The 21,576-nt window shown below is 37.5% G+C and overlaps 1 protein-coding gene across 5 annotated transcripts in view; it reads left to right on the top strand.

Moving 5' to 3' along the window:
- The window catches only part of NTHL1 (nth like DNA glycosylase 1), a 492,998-nt gene that overhangs the window by 157,432 nt on the left and 313,990 nt on the right, over window positions 1-21,576 (top strand). For all 5 annotated transcript variants that reach the window (XM_044089196.1, XM_044089192.1, XM_044089193.1 and 2 more), the window contains exon 4: window positions 10,683-10,842. In XM_044089196.1, coding sequence (XP_043945131.1) covers window positions 10,683-10,842 — 160 coding nt within the window. The remainder of the gene's footprint in view (window positions 1-10,682; window positions 10,843-21,576) is intronic.

The raw sequence follows: 21,576 nt of genomic DNA, 5'->3' as shown, positions 1-21,576 counted from the left end.
GTCCTTTTTATGAACAGCATCATTGCACTTAGCTGATAGTGTTGCCACCTGTCTCTCTTTCTGCAGTTCAGGCCTCTATGTGTGTGTGTGTGGTGGGGTGCTTGTAAATGGTAAATGCATTGATACTTTACAAGAAAAAATATTTTTTGACTTTTCTCTAAATGTCACGGAAGTCTTTGATACTACATTTAAGTTATCTTAACATATAAACTACTGTAAATAACCAATATTTAAAGCTTAGCATTTCAGTACTTAGTTGCTGCTTATGTAAATTTGTCAGAAGAGTTGACAGTTGCCTTTAAACCCCTGACTAATCTGATGCTTTGTTTTACTATGAAAGGGAAGTGTTAAGTTCTCCTCCTCTCTGCAATAAAAATAGTGGAGAAAAGTTCCACAGCTTTATGTCTTTTTTATATCAGCTCCTGTGTTCCTGATATTAGCAGGATTAAGTGCCCATCTAAGATTGACAGCAGTACCTGACAGGCTAAACTACAGATTTAACTGTGTCTGTGATATGTCATGTAGGTGGAGACGACTCCTCTGTAAAGTATGTGAGAAGTTGAGCTTAAAAAAAAAAAAAAAAAAAAAAGTCAGTGGTCTTTCTCTTCCTTTGACACCAATGCAAGGAAATAGAAGTTTAAAAAAGTACAAGCAGGTTTCTGGGGCCTACACAATGCTGGAGCCATATTGTAGGGAGAAAAGAAGCCTAAAGATTGAGTTAAACTGTTGGAGAGGTGGAGTTTTCCTGTAACCAAGCACTGGTAGGATATGAATTATCTGTGAGAAATACTAAGGAGTTTTGGAAAGGAGTTTGGAAATAAGGTAAACAAAGAGAAAACAAGAGTGGTATCAATTAATGAAACTGAAGACAAAAATTGCGATAAGGAATTAAAAAGCATGTTGGGAAAAGAGAAAATATTTAGCTTTGAGTGTAGGTAGAACAGTAGAAGAATCTAAAAATCAGCTACAAAGGTATATACTCTAAAGTGAAAGAACAGATAGAGAGATGGAAAATGTTAAAAAATGGATGTAAATCAGAGTCCAAGCATTACAGATGTGTATAATTTAGCAATTTGTATGTCCAGGGCAAGTTTTTCTGGAATTGCAAATGATAAGTCTGTTGAAGAAAATGAAACCGCTATGTAGAGATTATATTTTGGATGGGGAGACTTAGGGTCGTATGGGAAAGGATAATGGCATCAACTGAAGAAGGAGGGCTGAGACTGCTGTATCGAAAGTAAAATCAGCAAACCTGAGTAATAGCAAATGTAATTAGAATGATGTGTATTATAAGGTAGATGGAATGCGGATGATAATGAGTAAAGAACAAGAGCTAAGTGAAAGAAGGGATGTGTTAGCGATGACTATGGAATGCCCAAGAGGGAAATCGGATGCGTCTTGGGTGAAACAAGTATAAAAAGAGTTTAATAAGGTATGTTATTAGTGATGGGGCCAATATGGAAAATGAGAATAATCCTTATAGGGAGAATTAAAGAAGGGAACAGCAACCTGGAGATGGTGGAGAAAACAAAATCAGGTTAGGTATCCCAGCTGTAAGTAAGGAGAAGTTGGAAGGTATGTGAAGATGTGAACGAGGAGTTTCGACTAGAAAGAAATTTTAGAATGAGAATATCAAGGCATAAGGAGGATATGGAGGTAGGTAGGTAGGAAAAAGAAAGTATGTGCATGTGTGTGTGGGGGGGTGATGCAGCTATATATATAGTGGAATAAGGAGGCCATATCGATAGGGACTTAAAGACATGACATGTGGAGGAGATATAAAGTAAAGATGATACCATTTGGGTGAACCAGTAGGGTGCATGGAAGAATAGAAATAATTGTTTAAAATATAGGAAAGACGCATGTAAAAATAAAGGAAAAATGAAGAGAAATGATAATAGTTCATGGGAAGATGGTATGTGCACCTGTGGAGCCTGTTTGCACTAATGTCTCACTTCAATGCATTACTGACCATGTGCACTGCAGTTGTATTGATGAGTGTTATGCTACCTTGCTGCCCATTGATGCCTGTCCTGTGGTGGCCAGGATGTGTTACCCTATGCCCTGGGTACCATTTTAGTTCCTGGATTTGACCTGACAATTGGACATGGCCTCACCAGGATATGACTCCGGCAGGCTTCTGCCTGGTGCAGCAGGGAGTGCAAGATCTTGCACAGGCATCATAGAGTACCTAATCTGGATTTATGAGGGTCCCCTTTATATAGTGGATTTCTGGAACATGCAAGGAATGTGATTGATCCTCTTTGCGTTATCCATTATGACAAGCAGTGCCAGCGTAAGTATAATGACTTGAAGAGGTGCCACCCAGATCTTCTGTACCGTGGGAAGAAAGTGGGAGAAGAGAGAGAGAGTACTATAAGTAAGCAGGCACTTTTTGCAGTGTCACTGTAAAGTAGGCCTGGCGCTTACAAATGTAATTACCAGGGATGTTCTATGCTCATTGCTGTTTTTTTTTTCCAGGAGATTGAGGAAAACAAGATAACCTGCTGGTGGAGGCAGGCTAGACTCCAGTCAATAGGATATGTGTAGTGTATTGCTCGCATTACTGTCCTACGTAACAGAAATGAATTCTGTTGAGAACTTGCATTTTTTTTTTCTTTTTTACCCCTTTTATAGCATACATCTATTACTTAAGTATTCATCACTTTGTAGAAGTTTTTTTTTCCCTAAACGTACCACTTATGCCTGAAGTGACACACTCTAGTTATGTGGTTCTCCATTTACCTTAGTATGTAATTTTGGTAATTTATTTTTCTATACATCTAGTTCTGTTTTAATAAAGTTTTCCCTGTATCATTGGCAGTTTGTATTTTTGTCCTTTTTTTTCTGTCTCAAGTTGCCGTTGCTTTTTTTAGTGTATTGTTTTTCTACATTTACTTTTTTTGAAGGATTATCCCTTCCCAGTCACATAATTGTGTTTCCTGTAACATTGTGCTATAGGCATTTAGTCCTGGTCTGCATGCTTATAGCCTTAACCATTCCACACTGGTTCTGTTAATGGTTTTTAGCCTTATGTTGGTTAATTAGCGCACTAAGTTACATGGATCTCTGCAGCTCTGAGCTGCTTTTCCTACTCCACCTTTAACCAGTCTGTGGTCTGTCATACCTCTAACTTGTATGTGTAATGACCTGTCCTACCCTTGCCCTTTGCTGACCTCTGTCTGATCTTGCTGCTTGTTTACTTTTTGTTTTGGGCAGCATCATACTTGTATAATTTTGGCCCTTCTGTACTTTGTATGTAGATATCATTGCTAATTTATGTGCTGTCAGCAGTCCCCTTACCTACTGCGCAAAGCCTCACTAATCAGGCAGTGCTTCTTGGTGCATTTCTTACTATTTTATTTATTTATTTCCAGTTTGATTACAGGGGAAGTCCACTGGGCCCAGAGAGCCTGTTTTCAGTGGAGGCCCGGGGAGAAAAGCTCCATGAAACAGATTACAATAAAGATAGCAGTCCAATAAAAATAGGGTACAACTACAGGTACATATCAAATAATACAAAGTGTGAGCAATATTGACCATAGTGGAAAATATTGTACAGATGCATTTTAACAAATCCACACAGTTAAAGTCAAAGTCAAAAGCTATTTACAATATTAACAGAGTGTGAGAGGTCGTATGGGAATTAGCTATAGAAGGTTATAGCCAGCTATAAGGTGCTTAGGAACTCAGGAGGATACCCTCCCAGGGTCTTTTGTTAAAGAGTTCTAGGTAGGGAGAATGCAATTACATTTCCATTTGGAGAAGTGGTAGGTGTAAAGCTGTGTTTTGAAGTTGTTTGTATTTGACATTGTCCTTAATGTGGAAGGGAGAGAGTTCAATTTCTTACCTAAGGAGAAGTTGTCCAGCAGGATGTTTAGGTTTGTGGATAGTAATCAAGTTTTAGTGTTCAGATCTGAGAGTTCCGTTTGGGGTGTATGGGGGAAGGATGTTGGTTAGAGCTGGGCATTTGGTAATACTATTGTACTTATTTGCTTGTGTAGTGACTTTGTAACTAGTAACTATCCTGTCTCAGTGGCAAGGGTGCTGCAGTACTTTTTTCCTTAACATTTATGAGATGTCCTCTGCCTATACAGTTTGGATAATGGAGTTTGTACCATATCTAAACTTTGGAACAATCTTCCACTCTCTGTAACTACTCTACCTTCCGGCAGCCTTTTCAAGACTGCGCTCAAATTCGACTTAAATTTGCACTGGCTTTGTCCTTGTTCTAATCCAGACTAACACCCCCACCTAGACTCTTAACCCAACTATACTACCACCACTACTAACCACAGTCAGAATTAGCTAGTTGTCTTTACATACTTTAAAATCTTGTCTGACAGCTTTGTTACTAATATTATAAAGAACAAGAAACTGTTTTAACTTGCAACATTTACTGTATATACTATTGATAATCAATATCTTGTTATTGTATTAAAGCCAACAACCTGTAATGTTGTTTACTATTGCTGCTACTTTGTATCTCTATTTATCATGTACATGATGTGGGGCTTTTCTCCCCGAGCATCTGCTGAAAAAGGACCCTTGTCCAGTCGGAATTTCCTAGCAAACAAATGTAAATAAATAAATACAATCTGACATCATTCTCTGATCTTCACTTTTGTGAAACTTGGCTTTGTTGCACCTTCCCAACAATCTCCAAGTTGTGATTGAGAGGTAGCAGCATATAGTAAGTGGGAAGATTGTTTACATTTAAACACACTGTCTTAATTCAGGTTGTAAAGGGTTACAAAAATAACATTTATTTAATGCATTTGAATTTGTTTGTTAGGGTGAGGCACTTATCCCATTGTACTGTTTTCAGACACAGAGTTGTATAAAGGAGAGAACATTAATTTATCATGGGAAATAGTCCAGGTTAATAACAAAAATATTGCATACGTATGTGAAACAAATACAAACAAAAGAGAAAAATATAAATAAATAAAGAATATTTAATAATAGATGTATACAAATAAGATATACAATACTTACTTGAATTGAAAGAAAGAAGCATTAATTTTTGAAGGTTGCTAATCTGGCTAAATATTCTGCATAATTTTCCTTTTGGTCCAGACTTGGCTGCCGCATTTGAAAAGGCAAATTCATTCAGGTGTTGGTTTGGGGGTTTAGAAGTTGGGTTGTAAATGTAGTGTAGGTTTTTGAATGCTGTAGAAAATATCTATAAGCTTATTGGTGGGTTAGACTGGATTTTGGCAAGGGAAGCCGCGGCGGTGCAGCGGTTAGCATTGCCTCACAGCAAGGGGTTCTCTGGTTCGATGCTCGGCTGGGGTGCCTTCTGTGCGAGTCTGCATGTCCTCTCTGTGTTCGCGTGGGTTTCCTCCAGGTGCTCTGGTTTCCTCCCACATCCCAAAGACCTGCTGTAGGTGGATTGGACACTGTAAATTGGCCCTAGGTGTGTGTGTGTGTGTGTGTGTGTGTGTGTGTGTGTGTGTGTGTGTGTGTGTGTGTGTGTGTGTGTGTGTGTGTGTGTGTGTGCGTGTGTGTGCCTTCTGTAGAAGGTTGGGTGCCAGGCTAGTAACTCATCACCGTAAAACTCCACTGCCAATCATGAGCAGACGGGTGATCCGCTGTGGTGACCCCTAACTGGTAAAAGCCGAAAGAAGAAGCCTGGATTTTGGCAGTTTAGTTCTAGACTCCATTTTAATCTGATAAGCCGTTTTTTTTTTTGTTTGTTTTTTTTTTTTTTTTTTCCAGTTTAGACATCAGTTAGACTTGGCTTGAAAGGTGACTAGTTACGGAGTTCTCTTTTCAAACAAAATGGAAGATAATGGTTAATAAAACTAGAGTGAAGAATACTTGGGTTTTGAGATTTGGAATATGTGTAATTAACATGTTGAATAAAGAATGATTTAAAGATTTTAGGTTTTGTATTGCTGGTTCTTGAATTAGGCAAGTTAATTCATGGTCTTCAAGAATGTCTTTTATATGTTTTTTTTTTTTGTAGCGCACACACAGACACACACACATATACGTATAAATATTAAAAATTGCCTACTATTAAGTTTTGGGAGGTGGAAGCAGAATTAAGTATGTGAAGCAGTTGCTTTTGAAATTAGTTGTGGAGATGGCCTACATGTATACAAAGTTGTGTGCATTAGAAGGGATTTTTGCTATGAGCCAATTGGGATCTGATGGGCTAGTGTTTGAAGCTTGGATGTTCAGGTTAAACCCAGATGATGATAGATTTAAAGCTGACGTAGATGATTTGAAATTTAGATTTAAGGAAAGGGTTTACAAGGAATATGAGGAACAAGAGGTTGAGAATACATTACAAGATAATGGGCACTCATGGTCCACTACGGCCAAGCCCTATTTGTCTCTCTCTGATGAACAACTGGACCCTGTCAGAGCCCAGAGTGGCACAGTACGTGTTCCTATGTATTTTTCTGTCGGTGTTAATTTTATAACTTTTGTGGTGAAGAAATACTGGCTCATTTTAACTAGTAATTCAGATATTAGGAATATTGTAGGTGACCAACCAGGTTTTTCCTTTAAAAACAAAAAATTGTTAAAACGTATGCTTTGCTACCCCACATTTGGAAATAACATGTCAAGGGATACAAGTTTTGCTATGCTCTGCTGTACCAGCTGTAATTTTTGTAGTTACATTGATTTGTCAGGTTCTTTCGAGCATCCTGATATGGTAAAGGTGTTCACATTTAGAGTGAACGCAGATTGTTGTTCCTCAAATGTGGTTTATTTAGCTATCTGCCGAGAATGTACTTTTATGTAGGAAAGACTAATAGATGTTTAAAGGATAGAAATAAGGAACATATATATAGTATTAGAAATGGGTCTCATAATAAATGCTCTAGCCAAACATGTCAATGAACATGGTCCAACACACAGTTTTAAATTTTTGGTTATACAGAAAGTGGCACTAAATGAAAGTGGTGGAGACACTGAGAGTTGTATTGAAGCCACTGAGATTGGATGGATAATTAGATTCAGAGCTGATATAGGTCAAGGTCTTAGTGATAAAGTACCATTGAAGCTAATTCTTAAAGATAAATCACTGTATAAATGAATAAATATTCTTACTGACAGATTTTTTTGTATTATTATTATTTTTAATACATTTTTTATATAAAGATGTCATTTATATATTATGTGTTGAGGTAGATAGGTTTACAGTATCATCAGTTGTTTTTTAAGTGCTTAATTGAATGTACTGTATCAGTGGTTACTCTTGCTTGGATGTATATAAATGCCTGGACTGGATTGCTATTATGTAACGTCTGAGGAACCAGTAGTTTTACTGTGAATGTGCTAAAGTTTGTATAAAATCTGGTTTGTTATTTTTTGCGATTCTAAGTTTTGTGCCATTCATTCTGAATTAGTAACTGCTACATTGCTTTGACTCATTCTTATGGAGTTTTTGTGTACATTTGTTTTGAAGAATGAGTCATTTAGTATCCTTGCTGCATATATTGTGTTTTGTAATTGATTTTTATTTTAATGCTGCATGAATTACTAAGGCAAAATGAAATGTGATTTTCTTAGTAGTTATGTTTTAGTATTTGGTTTGTATAATCCTTTTTTTATGTTGCCAAAATTAAAGCAAGATTAGGGGCAAGAGAGCGATTGGAGTGTTATGGGATGTGTTTTTACAGACTTTGTAATGAAGAAGTTTTTTGCTTTTTGGGATTGTGGCAGTGCTTAAATGTCAAATGTCCAGTAAGTGAAGAAGATGTAGAGCTGGCAAAAAGTGTTCTGCATGATTATGATGGTGTTTTTAATGAGGATTGGTTAGGTTGTTTGTAGCAGACAGGTTGAAAGTAGGTAGGGTTGTAGTATGAGTGGATTACTGGGAAGAGTGGAGGTTATGTTTTGGTTAGTAGTCATGTGTTATTTATAGCCTGTAAGCAACGATGGCTAAAAAGATTAGTGTATGCAGGAAAGACTGCATAGAGGCTTTGCCTGTTTGATTAGATGTTATAGCTTTGTAGGTTTGCATATTTTGTTCTATATTTTCTGAGTTTTCCCTGCCCCCACATCTACCGACTATCAGGCCGTCTCCTCCATTTGGGCTGCACCCACTCATTCTTCTGCACTAGAGATGTACTTATTTAAATTCTGAGGAAAGTACTTTTCAGTGGGGCTGTCATGTGAGCATCCATGAGGGTTGCTTATATCCTCACCTACATCCTGACAACAGAGGGCATTTCTACAGGCTCCAACTCCACAACTGGTGGTGATGCGGTCACCTGCATCACCACAGAGACTACCTGCTCTCTTCTGTCTGTGCATGCTTGCACCTTTGCACATAGCAACAGCAGCAGTCCATCTCCTCCTCTGTTGTGGGACCCATGTCATGCAAGAATCCATGTGCACTGGAAAAATAGGGCAGACAGGAATCATTTTTGTGGCAGACATGACATGTATAGAAAAAGGATTGATTCTTATGCATGCATTGTGAGGAAATAAGAGATGATTAAAGATGGGACAAAGAAGGACAATACATACAGACATGTAATGTGCCGCCCCTTTTTATTGTTCAGTACAAAATATTATTAAAAATCATTGTAATATGTTTCAGCATTGTGAAAGTCTTGTGGTAAAAGTAGGGACAACACCCAGATTTACTTTTAGAAACAATGGGTGTATTAAAAAGAGGTTTGAAATCATAAAACAGTGTAGTCTTGGTCAAAGAGAGAAGGGAATGTTCCAGTGTGGAACATGTACATTATGTAATTTTATTCACATTGCTAAATGTAAAACAATTTCTGATGTTAGTGTAAATAACATGAGTAGGTATAATTGTAACACTATCAGGGTGGTTTATATCGTGATGTGTTCATCTAGTCCTGCTTTTTATGTAGGCAAAATCAAGAAAATAAAAAGGATTTGTCAGCATGTCTATTCTATTAGTATGAAGAGTTATAATAATGCTTTGGCAAAACATGCTGGTAACTGTCCCCCTTTTGAAAAAGTCACATTTTTTTTATTTGGAGAAAGCAGAAAAGAATGATTGGGAGGGGGGTTAACTGGTGTAGTTTTTTTTATTGAATAGGAAATTTGTTCTGGTATCGGTGACTTTATTTCCTTAAAAGTGTTTTAATCAAAAAGTATAATAGTTTGTAGACAATATGATTGGGATTGCTTATGACGTCATGTGACATGTAATTATATAAATGTGGGTCTGTTTGTTGGTGTCTTTTGAGTTTGCTCTGATGAGGTCTGCTAACATTTCAGATGAAACTATTGAATGTTACTAAGTATAACTTTTATTCAAGGAGGCATGAAGAGTATTTTTCATGAACAAAAGAAGTACGCAAGTAATCCACTTAACACTAAGTAATATATGGTGCAATAAGCAAAAAGCAGAGGTCAATAATGAATAGTTAAATACCTGCTGTAATATAATAGCACAACCCTACCAGAAACCCAGCTGCAGGAAGGAGTGTACAGAAAGGTGGTAGTGATGTGCAAGTAAAAATACACAAAATGTTCAGGGTATGGTTGGGCAAACTAGGATGTAGGGTGTAGTGAATATAGCTTTTAGCAAGTAGTATGAGGATATGAATTGCTTGACAGCAATGGGAAAACAACGAAACAGAAGAAAATGTGTAGAAACAGTACCTCCCACACTAGTGAGAGCCATTCAAGCTATGTATATACAGCACAGCAGTAGCCCAGACAGCTTGATGGTGAGAAGGGTAAAAAGCACACTCAAGTGCTCCAAGAAGTTTACAGTGAGATGATTGTAAGAGGCAGCAAAGATTTTCATGTTCAAAAATGATTATGGAGCCTGGTTGACTGAGAAGAAGAAGTAACCAGAATGGGGGAAAGTTTGGCCTATGGAAAGGGGACTGCTGGGAAAATTGGCAGACGAACACTAACTTGCAGCTGGGCAACAGGGTCTTTACACTACAGCAACCAGTTACTGTTATGCCCCCTCTGTAAGCATAGTAGTTGAAGCAACAGATGCCACAATTGGGCCACTAAGGTAATTTGCACAAACCAGCACACAACAAGGAGGGCAAGAGGGTGGGCCATACCTTGTGAGCCCTAGCAGTTAAGGAGGGAGGCACACAGCACTGGTGTAGGGCGGCTTCGGTCTCATTTATGAAAGAGCTACTTGTTAAAAGGAAAGCTTGGCAACCACTTAGTGAGGTGTATCCATCATGCTTCTGTGTGGAGGCACACTGTACTTGTTTAGAATGATGTGTATTTCACTTCTAGAAGAACCCTTTATTAAAAGAAAGCTGGGTTATACTCTATATATTTGGTGAGTAATCTGTAGTGAAGCAAGTGTTGCACAATTGTGCATTGGACACTGATCTTATGGCTTTTGAATAACACAGCACATATTGCTTTTCCAGCCCTATCCTTTCTAGTGCTGCTTCCACTTTTGTTTCATTAGTTAGGGGCACTATGGTGCACCGATGACAGTTGTAACAGTACTGTGTATAATTACATTTTACAGTTGGATTCAAAATTGGCACATTTCTGAACAGATCAGAAAACCTTTTCCCCTAAAGTACTGGAAAGTTGTGAAGATTACTCACATGCAGATATTTCATTAGTATAACTTTAAAGTAATGTGTTAATTTTATATTTTTGTAACATAATCAAGCTCTATAAAATGTAATATTTATATAACAGTAAACCATACTTGTATAGCTTGCTGTCTGAACAGATTTTTTTTCCAGACCAAAGTTAAGTACATCAGGCAAACAACTGAAATCCTGAAATGGCAGTACAATGGAGATATTCCTAATAATGTAGCAGAGCTGGTGAAATTGCCAGGAGTTGGCGCAAAGATGGCCCACTTGGCAATGGATATTGCTTGGAACAACATAACAGGAATTGGTAAGTGTCCTGAGAATTTAAATTCTTAAAAGTTTTAGTATGCAACTACCAATACACTTACTTACGTTATATAGTTGGAATGTAATCAACAAGGTTTGCTTTGACAGCCGGTTTTGTATCCCATAATGTTTCAAAGCTAAGCTACCTCACAGACAAGACAGTTTTAATAGTGTTATCACCATTTTATTCACAATGAGCCTGCTAGATGGCTCCCTGACCTTAACTTAGTTGGCCCATTTTTCCATCGGGGGGGTGGTGGCAGTAGTCCTACAATCTATTCATTCTTGCCTGGGGTTCATTATTAGCCCGTTTGTTTCCCCAGTGGTGGGAATCAGGTGATATGGAGCAGACCAGCTTACGGATCTGGTGGGACAGCCTACCTTCCCCTTTTGGACGGCCTCTCCTTGCTAGCGGCTTATTGAGCTCCACTTCCATGTTCCAGCTGCATAGAGTATTTTTCATACACTGTCTGTGCTTACTTGCATACATGCATGTAGATGGCACACTCTCACAGGCTCATGCTGCATGGCTTCAAAACTTAAGTATTCCTGCTAGCTGTCACCCAAGTTGTGAGCCAGAGTTGCTGTTCCCCCCAGCAGGGATGGGTGGGATGACACAGGGCATACACTGCCATCCTCTACAGCTAACAACTTCAGGTGCCCATGCCACTAGTCGAACTTGGGTCACCTATGTTTTGGTGAGGGTTTTACTACTGTATGAGGACTGCCACCTTTTCATATGCTCAAAATGGAGCATTTATTGCTAAACTATGCAGTTTTACAGGATAACATGCCTTTAATTAATGCAGACATTTTGAATGTTTTTATTTTGGTAAAAAAGTTGTGGGTTCAAAATTTGTTTCTATTTTCTATCACATCGTAATGCTTCGTAAATAATGTTGTTGTTTATGTAGCATTCATAATAAAGATTATTCTTATTTTCTTCTAAAATTTAGGGATGTTTACATTTTTTAGTTTTATTAAATCACAGTTGCAGCAGTGACATGGGTACACATACATTTATAAGGAAGACAAACCATAGTGATATCTTTCATTACATATACTAGTTTTTCCATGCCTTGTAATATTCCTTTTTCTTCAAGATATGGCAATCAAAGAGTTGGTGTATTTAGTTTGGAGTGCATGTTGAGCATGCCTCCCCACAAAAAACAACTTTAATGAAGAATAGCGATGTTTGATACTAGGTGTTCTCATGGATTTTTAGAACTAGTCCCCTATAATTCCAGGACTCTTGCATACTGATTACAGTAGGGATATATTTGGGAAGTCTTTCTGGAAGGTTAAAGTAAAAAAGTATCCTGTCTAATTTGGCAATACCAGAATGCCTATAGAAATTTCAAAGTTCTGGGAGTTACAGAAAATTATGTATAAGCATGTTATGTAAGAGTATTATTGAGTCAGTACATGGCAAGGGCTGCACAGGAAGAGTCTGAATGCTTTAAAGGCTAGGAGGAAGAGATTTCAGTCTGAATTGTTATGAGGAGATTTTTATGCTTGTCAGTTTACAAGTTGCCTGTTAAGAGTTTGAAGCATAAGCTGTTAGAATAAACTAAATGTATAGTAGAAGGCTGTGACTGGGGGAAACATTGCAACAGAGAGGGATGGGGCATGTAAGAATTCAATGTTTCTGAGATTTTGTAAGAAATTGCAGCAACAATTAAGAACAATTTAAGTGTGGTCTTATGTTTTATGACTGTTACTAAGTGAAGCACAAGGAAGATGTGGAAAGTTGTATGAAAATTATGTGCCATCTTTGGAATACTTGGATTGGCAGATATGCTGATGTAGTATATAATAAGTGGATTGTTTAAGGATCTGTATGGTGTGTTAAGTTATTGTTATGGCAGAAGGATCGGATGGGGTAAAGCTATATTTTGCCTTTCCATGTTTCTTTTTCTGTGTAAATCTTTATTTCTTGTGATGTTACACTTAGTGTAAATATTGTATATAACGTACCTGCTTATTTATTTAGTTTTATGATGTTTTAATAAACTTGGTTTAATTACACTTTGCCGTTTAAAGCATAGGAGTGTAAGAGGAGGGACAAGAGAGTGCGGCAGTGGCTACAGTATGAGATGGGCTTGCTGCTAGGGGAATATAGAGCAGTGAATTCTGTAACAGAAACTTGGATGTACATACTGTAGAAAAAATGATAGTTATGTTGGAGTCTGCAACTAATGGTTCAGACACTTTTTGAAACTTTGTGATGGAATGAGTTTAGGAGGATTGACTGACATGAATCGCAGAAAATGCAAGAGGAGTGTTCTCCTGAGGGGCAACAGGCATTAGGGTTGGGAAGCTAATTGATAAGAAAGTAGTAAATTTAAAAAGTTAAACATGCAGCTGCTGCTCATGCGAGTGGAATAGAGGACAGCTGTCAGCACAGTAGTTTGTTGTGTTGTCAGTACAAGGGTCTGAAAGCCCCAGAGCTCTGTAATTTTGGAGAAAAATGTTATTACCATTTGCGTTTGAAGGTAGCCGATATATTCTTTGTAGTTGACTTTAATAGAGAACTTCTTTGTGATGTGATATTTTAACAATATGGTCTGTTGACACAGAGAGTAGTTAAAATGAGTAAAACATGTGAAAAATCATGGAAAGACTAACTTGAGAAGAGTTTTTGAAAAAGCATGGGGATAATTCAAGATGAAGCTGACCCAAAAAAAAACCCTACTGAAGTAGTGTGTGAAATTTATGGACTACGGAAAGAGTTTAAGGCCCTGTGAGGATATGAATGTGGAATAAGAATGGGATTAATGGAATTCAAGGAGAGAAATGAAGATATTCAGCATATTTCAGATGTAATGTGTATAAAGAGTCTAGAATATGTAGTGCATTGTGAGACAACCTGAAGGTTGTTATTTTTGTGTTTCGCTTGGGCATTTAGATTGGGATTGTCCTTGGGAAGAGTTGTTTGTATGTGGAGAAAGAGGTCACACTGAACAAGTGCAGACAGTTCCAATTTAAAACAAAGTAGGTAACTTTTGAAAAGACTATGTTTGATGACGAAGAGAAAGATAGAACAGGGGAACTATTAACCTAGAGTTGCAAAAAATAAATAAATAAGTATGATAGTTATTGTACAAGAAGAGAGTCTAGAAACATGCGTGTAGAAAACTAGCCATTCTTGAGGTAGCAAAAAATATGGAAGGCTTAATAGAAAATATGGAAACAATATTTTTTCTGTTTTATCTGAAGTGAAAGAGGGAGGTGAAGAAGTATAAAGAAGTGGTTTCTCTCTCTCTTATGAGTTGCAGCCAACCCCTAGAGTGACCCCACAGATAGCCACTTCTATCCAAAGGGAAAAATGGAGTAGATTGCCAGATCTTTCTTCCATATCACACATGCATGCGCTGATACCTATGGACAATTTAGAGTCCCTGATCCACTGATCAGATGATTATGGTTAGAAATTAATAAAAAGGACAATGAAAGTTATAGGAAAAGAAGATTGAAGGGCAGAGATGATGATTAAAAACAAGATCATTATTTTATTATTGAATGAAAGTAGTTTGAAGACATAGTTGTAAAGATTGACTGTTTTACATTGTTTAAAGAGGTAGGATGCAAGTATTGCATACTTTCAATATGTTCAGGGCCCTCTCCTGTTTGGCATCTTCTTCTCAGAAGTCCAGACCAAGACAGTAGGACTTTGGCTGACCAAGTTCACTGATGACTGCAAGCTAGGAGTCATTATCAGCTCCCCAAGTGATGCAGACATCCTACAAAAGGGCCTCTCTGAGACCAGTGACTGGTGTCAGAACCATGGCCTGAAGCTTAATGCCAGAAAATGCATTATCATCCCCTTTGGAAAAAAACTCAGTTCCCAGAAATTACCACGTTGATGGGAGCCCACTGAACACTGAAGGGGCCATAAGAGATCTGGGCATCCAGGTCGACAGCCACCTTCGACCACCACATTGCCACTGTGGTCAGAAAGTCCTTCTTCGTGGCACATCTTATGACCAAAGGTTTCACATCCAGGAAGAAAGAGGTCGTCATCCCTCTCTACTTGTCTCTCATTAGATCAGTCATCGAATAGAACGCCTCATTTGGCATGTACCTGACCAGACACCTACAACAGCTGGAAAGGCCACAAAATTACCTCACAAAAAAGATGCTAGGCCTTAAACACATGTCCTACATGGACAGACTCAAGAAACTTCAGCTGTTGTCAGTCTCTTATCGTCTACTTAGAGGTGATCTCTGCTTGATTTACAAAGCCATTTCCTATCCAGCCCTACTTGAAATGCTACAGCTAAAGAAATCCGAATCCCCCCATGCCACATGCGCCAGAGATTACAACCTCATTACCACAATTAACAGAACATGCTGGAGGGACAGGTTCATCTCCAAAAGACTGCCCATACTCTTTAGAAGCTTCCCATTCAATGTCAAGCAGAGCACCTCACTGGCCCTCTTCAAGAGAAATCTTGAAGAGTGGATGGTAACAGAAAGTTCACTCCAGAGATCATTCCAGTTGCCCTACTGGATGGGGTACTATGAAGTAACATTGGGTGACACGGTGCCTTGGCACTTTCTTTGGGTTAAGCCTGTAAAGGCTCCAGGACCATTAGCCTAGTACACACCTATGAACCTATGAATATATATGAATATTATGTTATGGAACAACTTTTTTTTAGAAACTTATGAGCTGTATTAGGTGCATAATAAAGAAATTTGTGTCCTAGAGTGGAGATGAGTGCAGTGATTATGTTTTTGTAAATGTGCAAATGGAAAAAAAAAAATATATATATATATATATATATATATATATATTTTTTAATATGATAATGGCTTGTGTGTGATATTTTGGGTAGAAGGATGATGTATAAAAAAGCCAGTTAAAGCTATCGGTTTGGGTAAAATTCAGTTACTGGCTAGTCACTACATTATCTGGATATCAGCAAAGAACAAATCTGGAGAAAGCAAAAGAAAATCAACTTGAAAAGGATAAAAAAAAACTCTGGTGGGAAGAGCCATGCAGATGTTCAGCAAAAATAGTTTAGGTTTCAGGTTTGGTACAGGAGATGTTATCCAGTAGTTTAGAAGAAAAAAAATCAGATATGTTGTAAGCGAGGCACTAGAGTGATACATAAATTCAAATGACAAAAGTCTGTAAAGAATAGAAGAAGTTTTATGTAGCTATTTAGTTACGCTAATAAAACTGCAGAAATCAGAGGGTGAAATAAAGTAAAGAATGGCCGAGCATGAGGCTTGTCGAGAAGAATTTTTTAAAAAAGTTATAGAGTTAAAAGATAGAGCGTGTAGAGAAGCCTGAGATTAATAAGAAATTTGAAGGTATAACCTGCATTCACTTTAAGTGCAAATAAGGAACTGGACTATTACTTCACAGCAATTAATTGAAGGGGCACACTGTGTGTATGCTGCAAAGTTTGGCCATGAAAAATAAGACAAGTTTTATGTTAGTAAAGGTGTAATCATGCCGACAGAAAGCTATTCCTGACAAAATTGTGGCAGGAGAGAAAAACATTAACAATTGGGGATATCACAGATAAACCAAGATGGGTGGCTTTAGGCATGTATTTACTAAAGACCAGCCAAACATACCCAGAGAATAGTATATTGGAGCCATGTGAGTAATAACAAACATGTGAGTAATAAACTGATGGTAATATTGAGAACCATCAAAGAAGCTTTAGGATGGATGTTGAAACATGTAGGCGTAGAAAAATGTTATCCAATTTATGCTTCAGTTGGATTATCAGTACAACAGGTTGATGAGAAACGGCCAATGATCCATGGCTGCAGAAGCGCACAGAAGTAAAGTACTGATTTAACCTAAGTAAAATAAAGCCTTCTTGACATGGAATTTTTTTAATGAAGTACCAAGCCATAAATGGTGAACTTCCATTATATGTCATAATAAAGCAAATATATAAAATACAAGCAATGATGGGGAAGGAAGAACACAAAGATCAAAGTGGGGAACATATCTACTAGAGTTAAAGACTCTGGAATGGACACCTACAAAAGCCACGTCAAAATTTACAAGATGATAAAAGGGTAAAGATGCAGTAGATAGGTCTCAGGCAGAGCTGAAGAATACATTGGGAAAGGGAGTGTCTTCTGAAAAAGCTGTGGAAGTTTACCTAGAACTAAAGGAGATTAACTGTTTTGAGAAAATTCTGTATTTTCAGGTGGAAATGTTTGTATAAGCATTTTTATACTCCTTCCAGGGTAATTAAAAAGTTTCCAGGAGCAAATAAAAATTATTAATGGCATGGGAATAGGGAAGTAGGATCCTAGATTCATATTTTTGGGTCTGTCCCAAACCAGTACAGGTAAGGAAATATTTGAAGAAAACAGTAAAAGCCCCATGGCCAGCAAAATGTAATCTTTCTATAAGCTCCTATTTCTTGGGTATCACTGATAAGAATCAGTGGAATAGAGATGAAAAATCGCTTTTAGGCATGTTAATATTAGAAAAGAAAAAAGAAAGAAATTAAGTAGAAAAGAAGAGAGATGCTCAATGATGGCCCATATGCACACACACAAGAATCAATAGTACTAGGAGAAAAGGCAGAAGGGAAAATGAATAGAAAGTAGGGAAGGTGGGATGAGTTACAGAAGCAGTGTACCCAAGTTTAACCAGAGTAAGTGAGGGTTGAGAGAACCTGCTCTGAAAAAAGATAATGAGTTGTTTAGCAGCTAACAAGTCACTATATCTTATTACACATAATCAGAAATAGTATTTGAGAAATTCTGTCTGGATGTTTGTTTGCTTTGCTAATTGTTATCTTATTGTTCTTTTGTTATCCTGGTCTCTAATTTTAAACATTGTAAAACTGGGATGGTTACTGTATTAATTGTGTTTTCTCTATGTACTGTTTGGAATAACGTATATGTTAAAAAAATTTGTGGACGCTGTCATGTTTGTGGAAAATGATTACTCAGTGCATGCAAGGCAGAAGAGAAGAGAGTTTGTCATTGCAGTTAGAGGATGTCAGGAGGTAGGTATGTGATTCATATTGCTGTATACAGTTTTATTTAGATTTTTTTTTCCTACGGAGGCTCAAAGACATTTTTAATGCAGAACAGGCTAAGCGGGAAATAAAGAAAGATTACCCAACAAAGAGAGAGCCAGCAAAGCTGAAGGACACTGCTTCTCGTTTCTCTGACGGTAACAAAACTTGGAGAGAGAGCTTGCCATTGAATCCCTTTCTGTTGCTCCAAAGGAAAATTATTCAGCAACATAAAAAGTTCTGGAGCTTACTAGAAAAACCAGGAGTACTTTAGACCAGAAACTGGTGTTGGTGGTTGAGATAATGAGGAAGAACACCAGCAATTATGTGAAATTAGGAAATAAATGGAGGAATTACAAAAGTGCCATTTCATAAGATTCATCGTAGACATGAAAACTGCTTCTACAGGTGTATATCACTTCAGTGAAGTGACACTTCCATGAACGGTATTTCATCGGAAATGACGTTCATCGAAATCCACTAGTGGGGGGGGCTGCGGCCCCCACACCCCTTGCTAATTATGTATACCAACTCCGAGATCACACAACAGTGGGGAAAGGGCAAATTTCCCGATCCTCACTGTACCGAGATCTCAATATGAATGGTTTGAACTGCATGTTCGATGTAAGTGCACTGAAAGTGCCGTTCTCTGAACTGATTTTTCGCTGAACTGATAAGGACCTGCTTCTGCAAGATGTTACTAAATAAATCTGAAAGTTTGACTGCATTAAATTGGTGGGAGGAATCCAAAGCACAATTTCCACTTTGCCATTAATGCTTAGAAGGATAAGGAAGGAACTTAATATGTAAATGTATAAAACAAAAGTTTTTGTTCTTTGTAATATGCATATAATTATTTTCTTGAAGCAATTGCATGTTCTACTGTAAAGTAGCTCTGGTATGCAGATGTATTTTAAATGTGAAGTTGGGGATCTTATCAACTGTTTATGCTAGTGTTGTTAAAGTAAAAAGATACCTTTTCTAGATTAGAAGTATCCAGGGTTTATATTGTAACAAGATAAAATATGGATGTAAGCAGTATAATATGATCCTGAGCTGGGGGGGGGGGTTAAAAGATTATTGATCATATTAGATGTATATTAAATTTTAATTCTCCATGATATTATAAAAGTGGAGGTAAAGAATAATGTTTTGTTTACAAGGCAGACATGGGGAAATGTTTTTTTTTTTCTAAGTAAATGGGCTAGAAAGTAGGAAGCATGAAAAATGGTAGTTTTCTAGCATTTAAAATGAGCTTTTTCTTGCATTTGTAAAGTTATCGGCTATTTTTCCATCAGCAAATGCCTGCAATTAGAGACCATTTCTCTACAAGTGCAGGCAATTAATCAGGATATAAATGAAGAGTGAGCTATGAGACATTTGTATAAAAACACTGTAATTAGATTTTAAAGGGGAAATAGCAAGCAGGTTAGTGAAAACAAATGAAGTTTGACACTGACAGAAGGAAAATGCTTTTGCAAAGTAGATGGTTTCCATGTAGCTTATAGCAAGCACTGCACTATTAAATATAACAGTTTGTTTAAAAGGTAGCAGATGCACTTTTTTTAAGACTGGGAAGGAAAAAGAGAGAGGCCAAGCATAGATGTTATCTGTGCAAAAAGGAACAACACTGTCTGTATGTGCATTTCCAGCACAATTAAACCACACTTCAGCTTTGGATGTAGCAATCTGTTTGCAGCAAGTGCCCCTATATGAAGGAATAACTTTTTGGAAAGTGTGTAGAGTTTTGTGCATTTGCTGTGAGTTAAAGGGGTTGGGGTTAAAAAGTATTTAGTTTTGTTTCTTTTATGTTTTTTATTGAAGCAAAAAGCCTAGGAAAGTGTGACATGGGTTCAGACAGAGAAGAGATGCAGCAACTGCATACACATTCATCCTGTTGAGCATTCATGTGTGCAAGTAAGCTGCATATTGGAAATATATTCAAAACAAACTTTCACGCAGAATGTGTGAGAGTAATTAGCTTCTTGTCAGAATGACTGCCTTATCAACTATATCATGGAATATAAATGGCATTGCAGTCATAGTCAAACAAAGCTTACTGAATTATATTGAAACGTATAAGGTGCATTTAGCAATGTTACATTGGACACATTTGGATAGAAATGAGCATGTGAATTTGGGAAAAAAAGGATCTCAGAGTGGATACTCAAAGTATCAGGGACAAAGGAAAAGGGGTGGGGTTAAAATATTTCTTGCAAGAAGGGCATCAATAGTGATAGAAGAAGAAAAGAAGACAGTAATAGTACATTTGTACTAATAAGGGGTTACTGACAAGGAAGGAGGATTGCAGTGGCATGTATTCATAGTCCACCTACAACTGCTATTATAGCGCTCAAGAGAATTTTGGGAGGAAAATTAGTTTTCTGCAGGGAATATTATTTATGGGTGAGGACTGGACTCTGAATTGCAGTAGTCAAGAAGTATCAAGAGCACCTAGAAGGGACAATATAACAAAAGAAGGTCAATTTGTAAAGACATGTATGAAAATATGTGGAATGGAAGCTATGAGGTTACTAGCAGGAACTCAGAATTTACATATTCCCCAAGGTGCAATAACTGGGCTAGACTGGATAGAATTCATATTTCACAGGAGCATGGGTATATAAAATTAATGATTCGAAATGTATTCAATAATTATTTCTGATCATGCATCAATAAAGACTAAGATAAAGATGCAGGATAATAAAGCGAAAATGAGACATTGGCGCTTTCCTCCTTATTTGTTAAAAAGAGAATTAGTTAAGGAATGGGTAGTGAAAATAAATCATCAAACTCCGAGGTGATCTCTGCCTAACATATAAAGCTATGTCAAACCCACAGCTGTTGGACATGCTACACCTAAAGAAATCCCAATCCCTCCGAGCTACATGCTCTAGGGACATAACCTTGTTACCACAATAAATGGGACATGCTGGAGGGATAGATTCCTGTCCCAGAGACTTCCCATACTCTGGAACAAGCTACCCATCTATATCAAGCAAAATTTCTCATTAGCACTCTTCAAGAAAAATCTTGATAAGTGGATGGGAAATAGGAAATACACCCCGGGGATCATGTTTGTGGCTCTGCTTGACAGGGGCACAGGAAAATAACTTTCTTGGGTGGCGTAAGCCAGGGAACTTTGTTGGCTAGGCTTACTTAGGCCCTTGGGTCGATAGCTTAGTACCTACCTATGAATCAAAAGCTGTAGTGGTAAACTATGTACCTACACATGAATTGACTATCTTTGTAAATATTAAGTTTTATATACAGGTCAGGCTTTTTTTTTTTTTTTTTTATCTGCCAGTATATACACGTCAGGCATTTTTTTTTATCAGTTAAGAGAAGTTTCAGACCATACTTAATAAAGCACTGAAGGAATATTATTGGAAGGGAAAGAGGCCAAGAGTCAAGTGGGATAAGCTGTTTTTCCATTGAGATGAGTTGAAGGAATATTTTACAGCTGCACAGCTAAGGCTCATATACATACCACAAGCTAAATGTTACAAATCAAAGTAGAAAGGAATGATGATGAAACAGCAGGGCGGTCAAGAAGTAGGGAGAGAGAATAGGATTTTGGATGCATTGCAGACCCTTAAGGAGAATAATTATGTAGAATGCTGTATGTATAAAATATTCTAAAAACTTAGCCAGCTCAGAATGGAGAAAGATTTTTTTTTTTTACCAATAGGGATGACTACAAGTAGGGGCATAGAAAATAGGGAAGA

This window comes from Protopterus annectens, chromosome 12.part0 (assembly GCF_019279795.1).
Source record: "Protopterus annectens isolate FY-2018-M chromosome 12.part0, PAN1.0, whole genome shotgun sequence".
NCBI classification, from domain to species: domain Eukaryota; kingdom Metazoa; phylum Chordata; order Ceratodontiformes; family Protopteridae; genus Protopterus; species Protopterus annectens.
The sequence above is the reverse complement of the archived record's forward strand: the minus strand, read 5'-3'. Positions and strand labels throughout refer to the sequence as shown.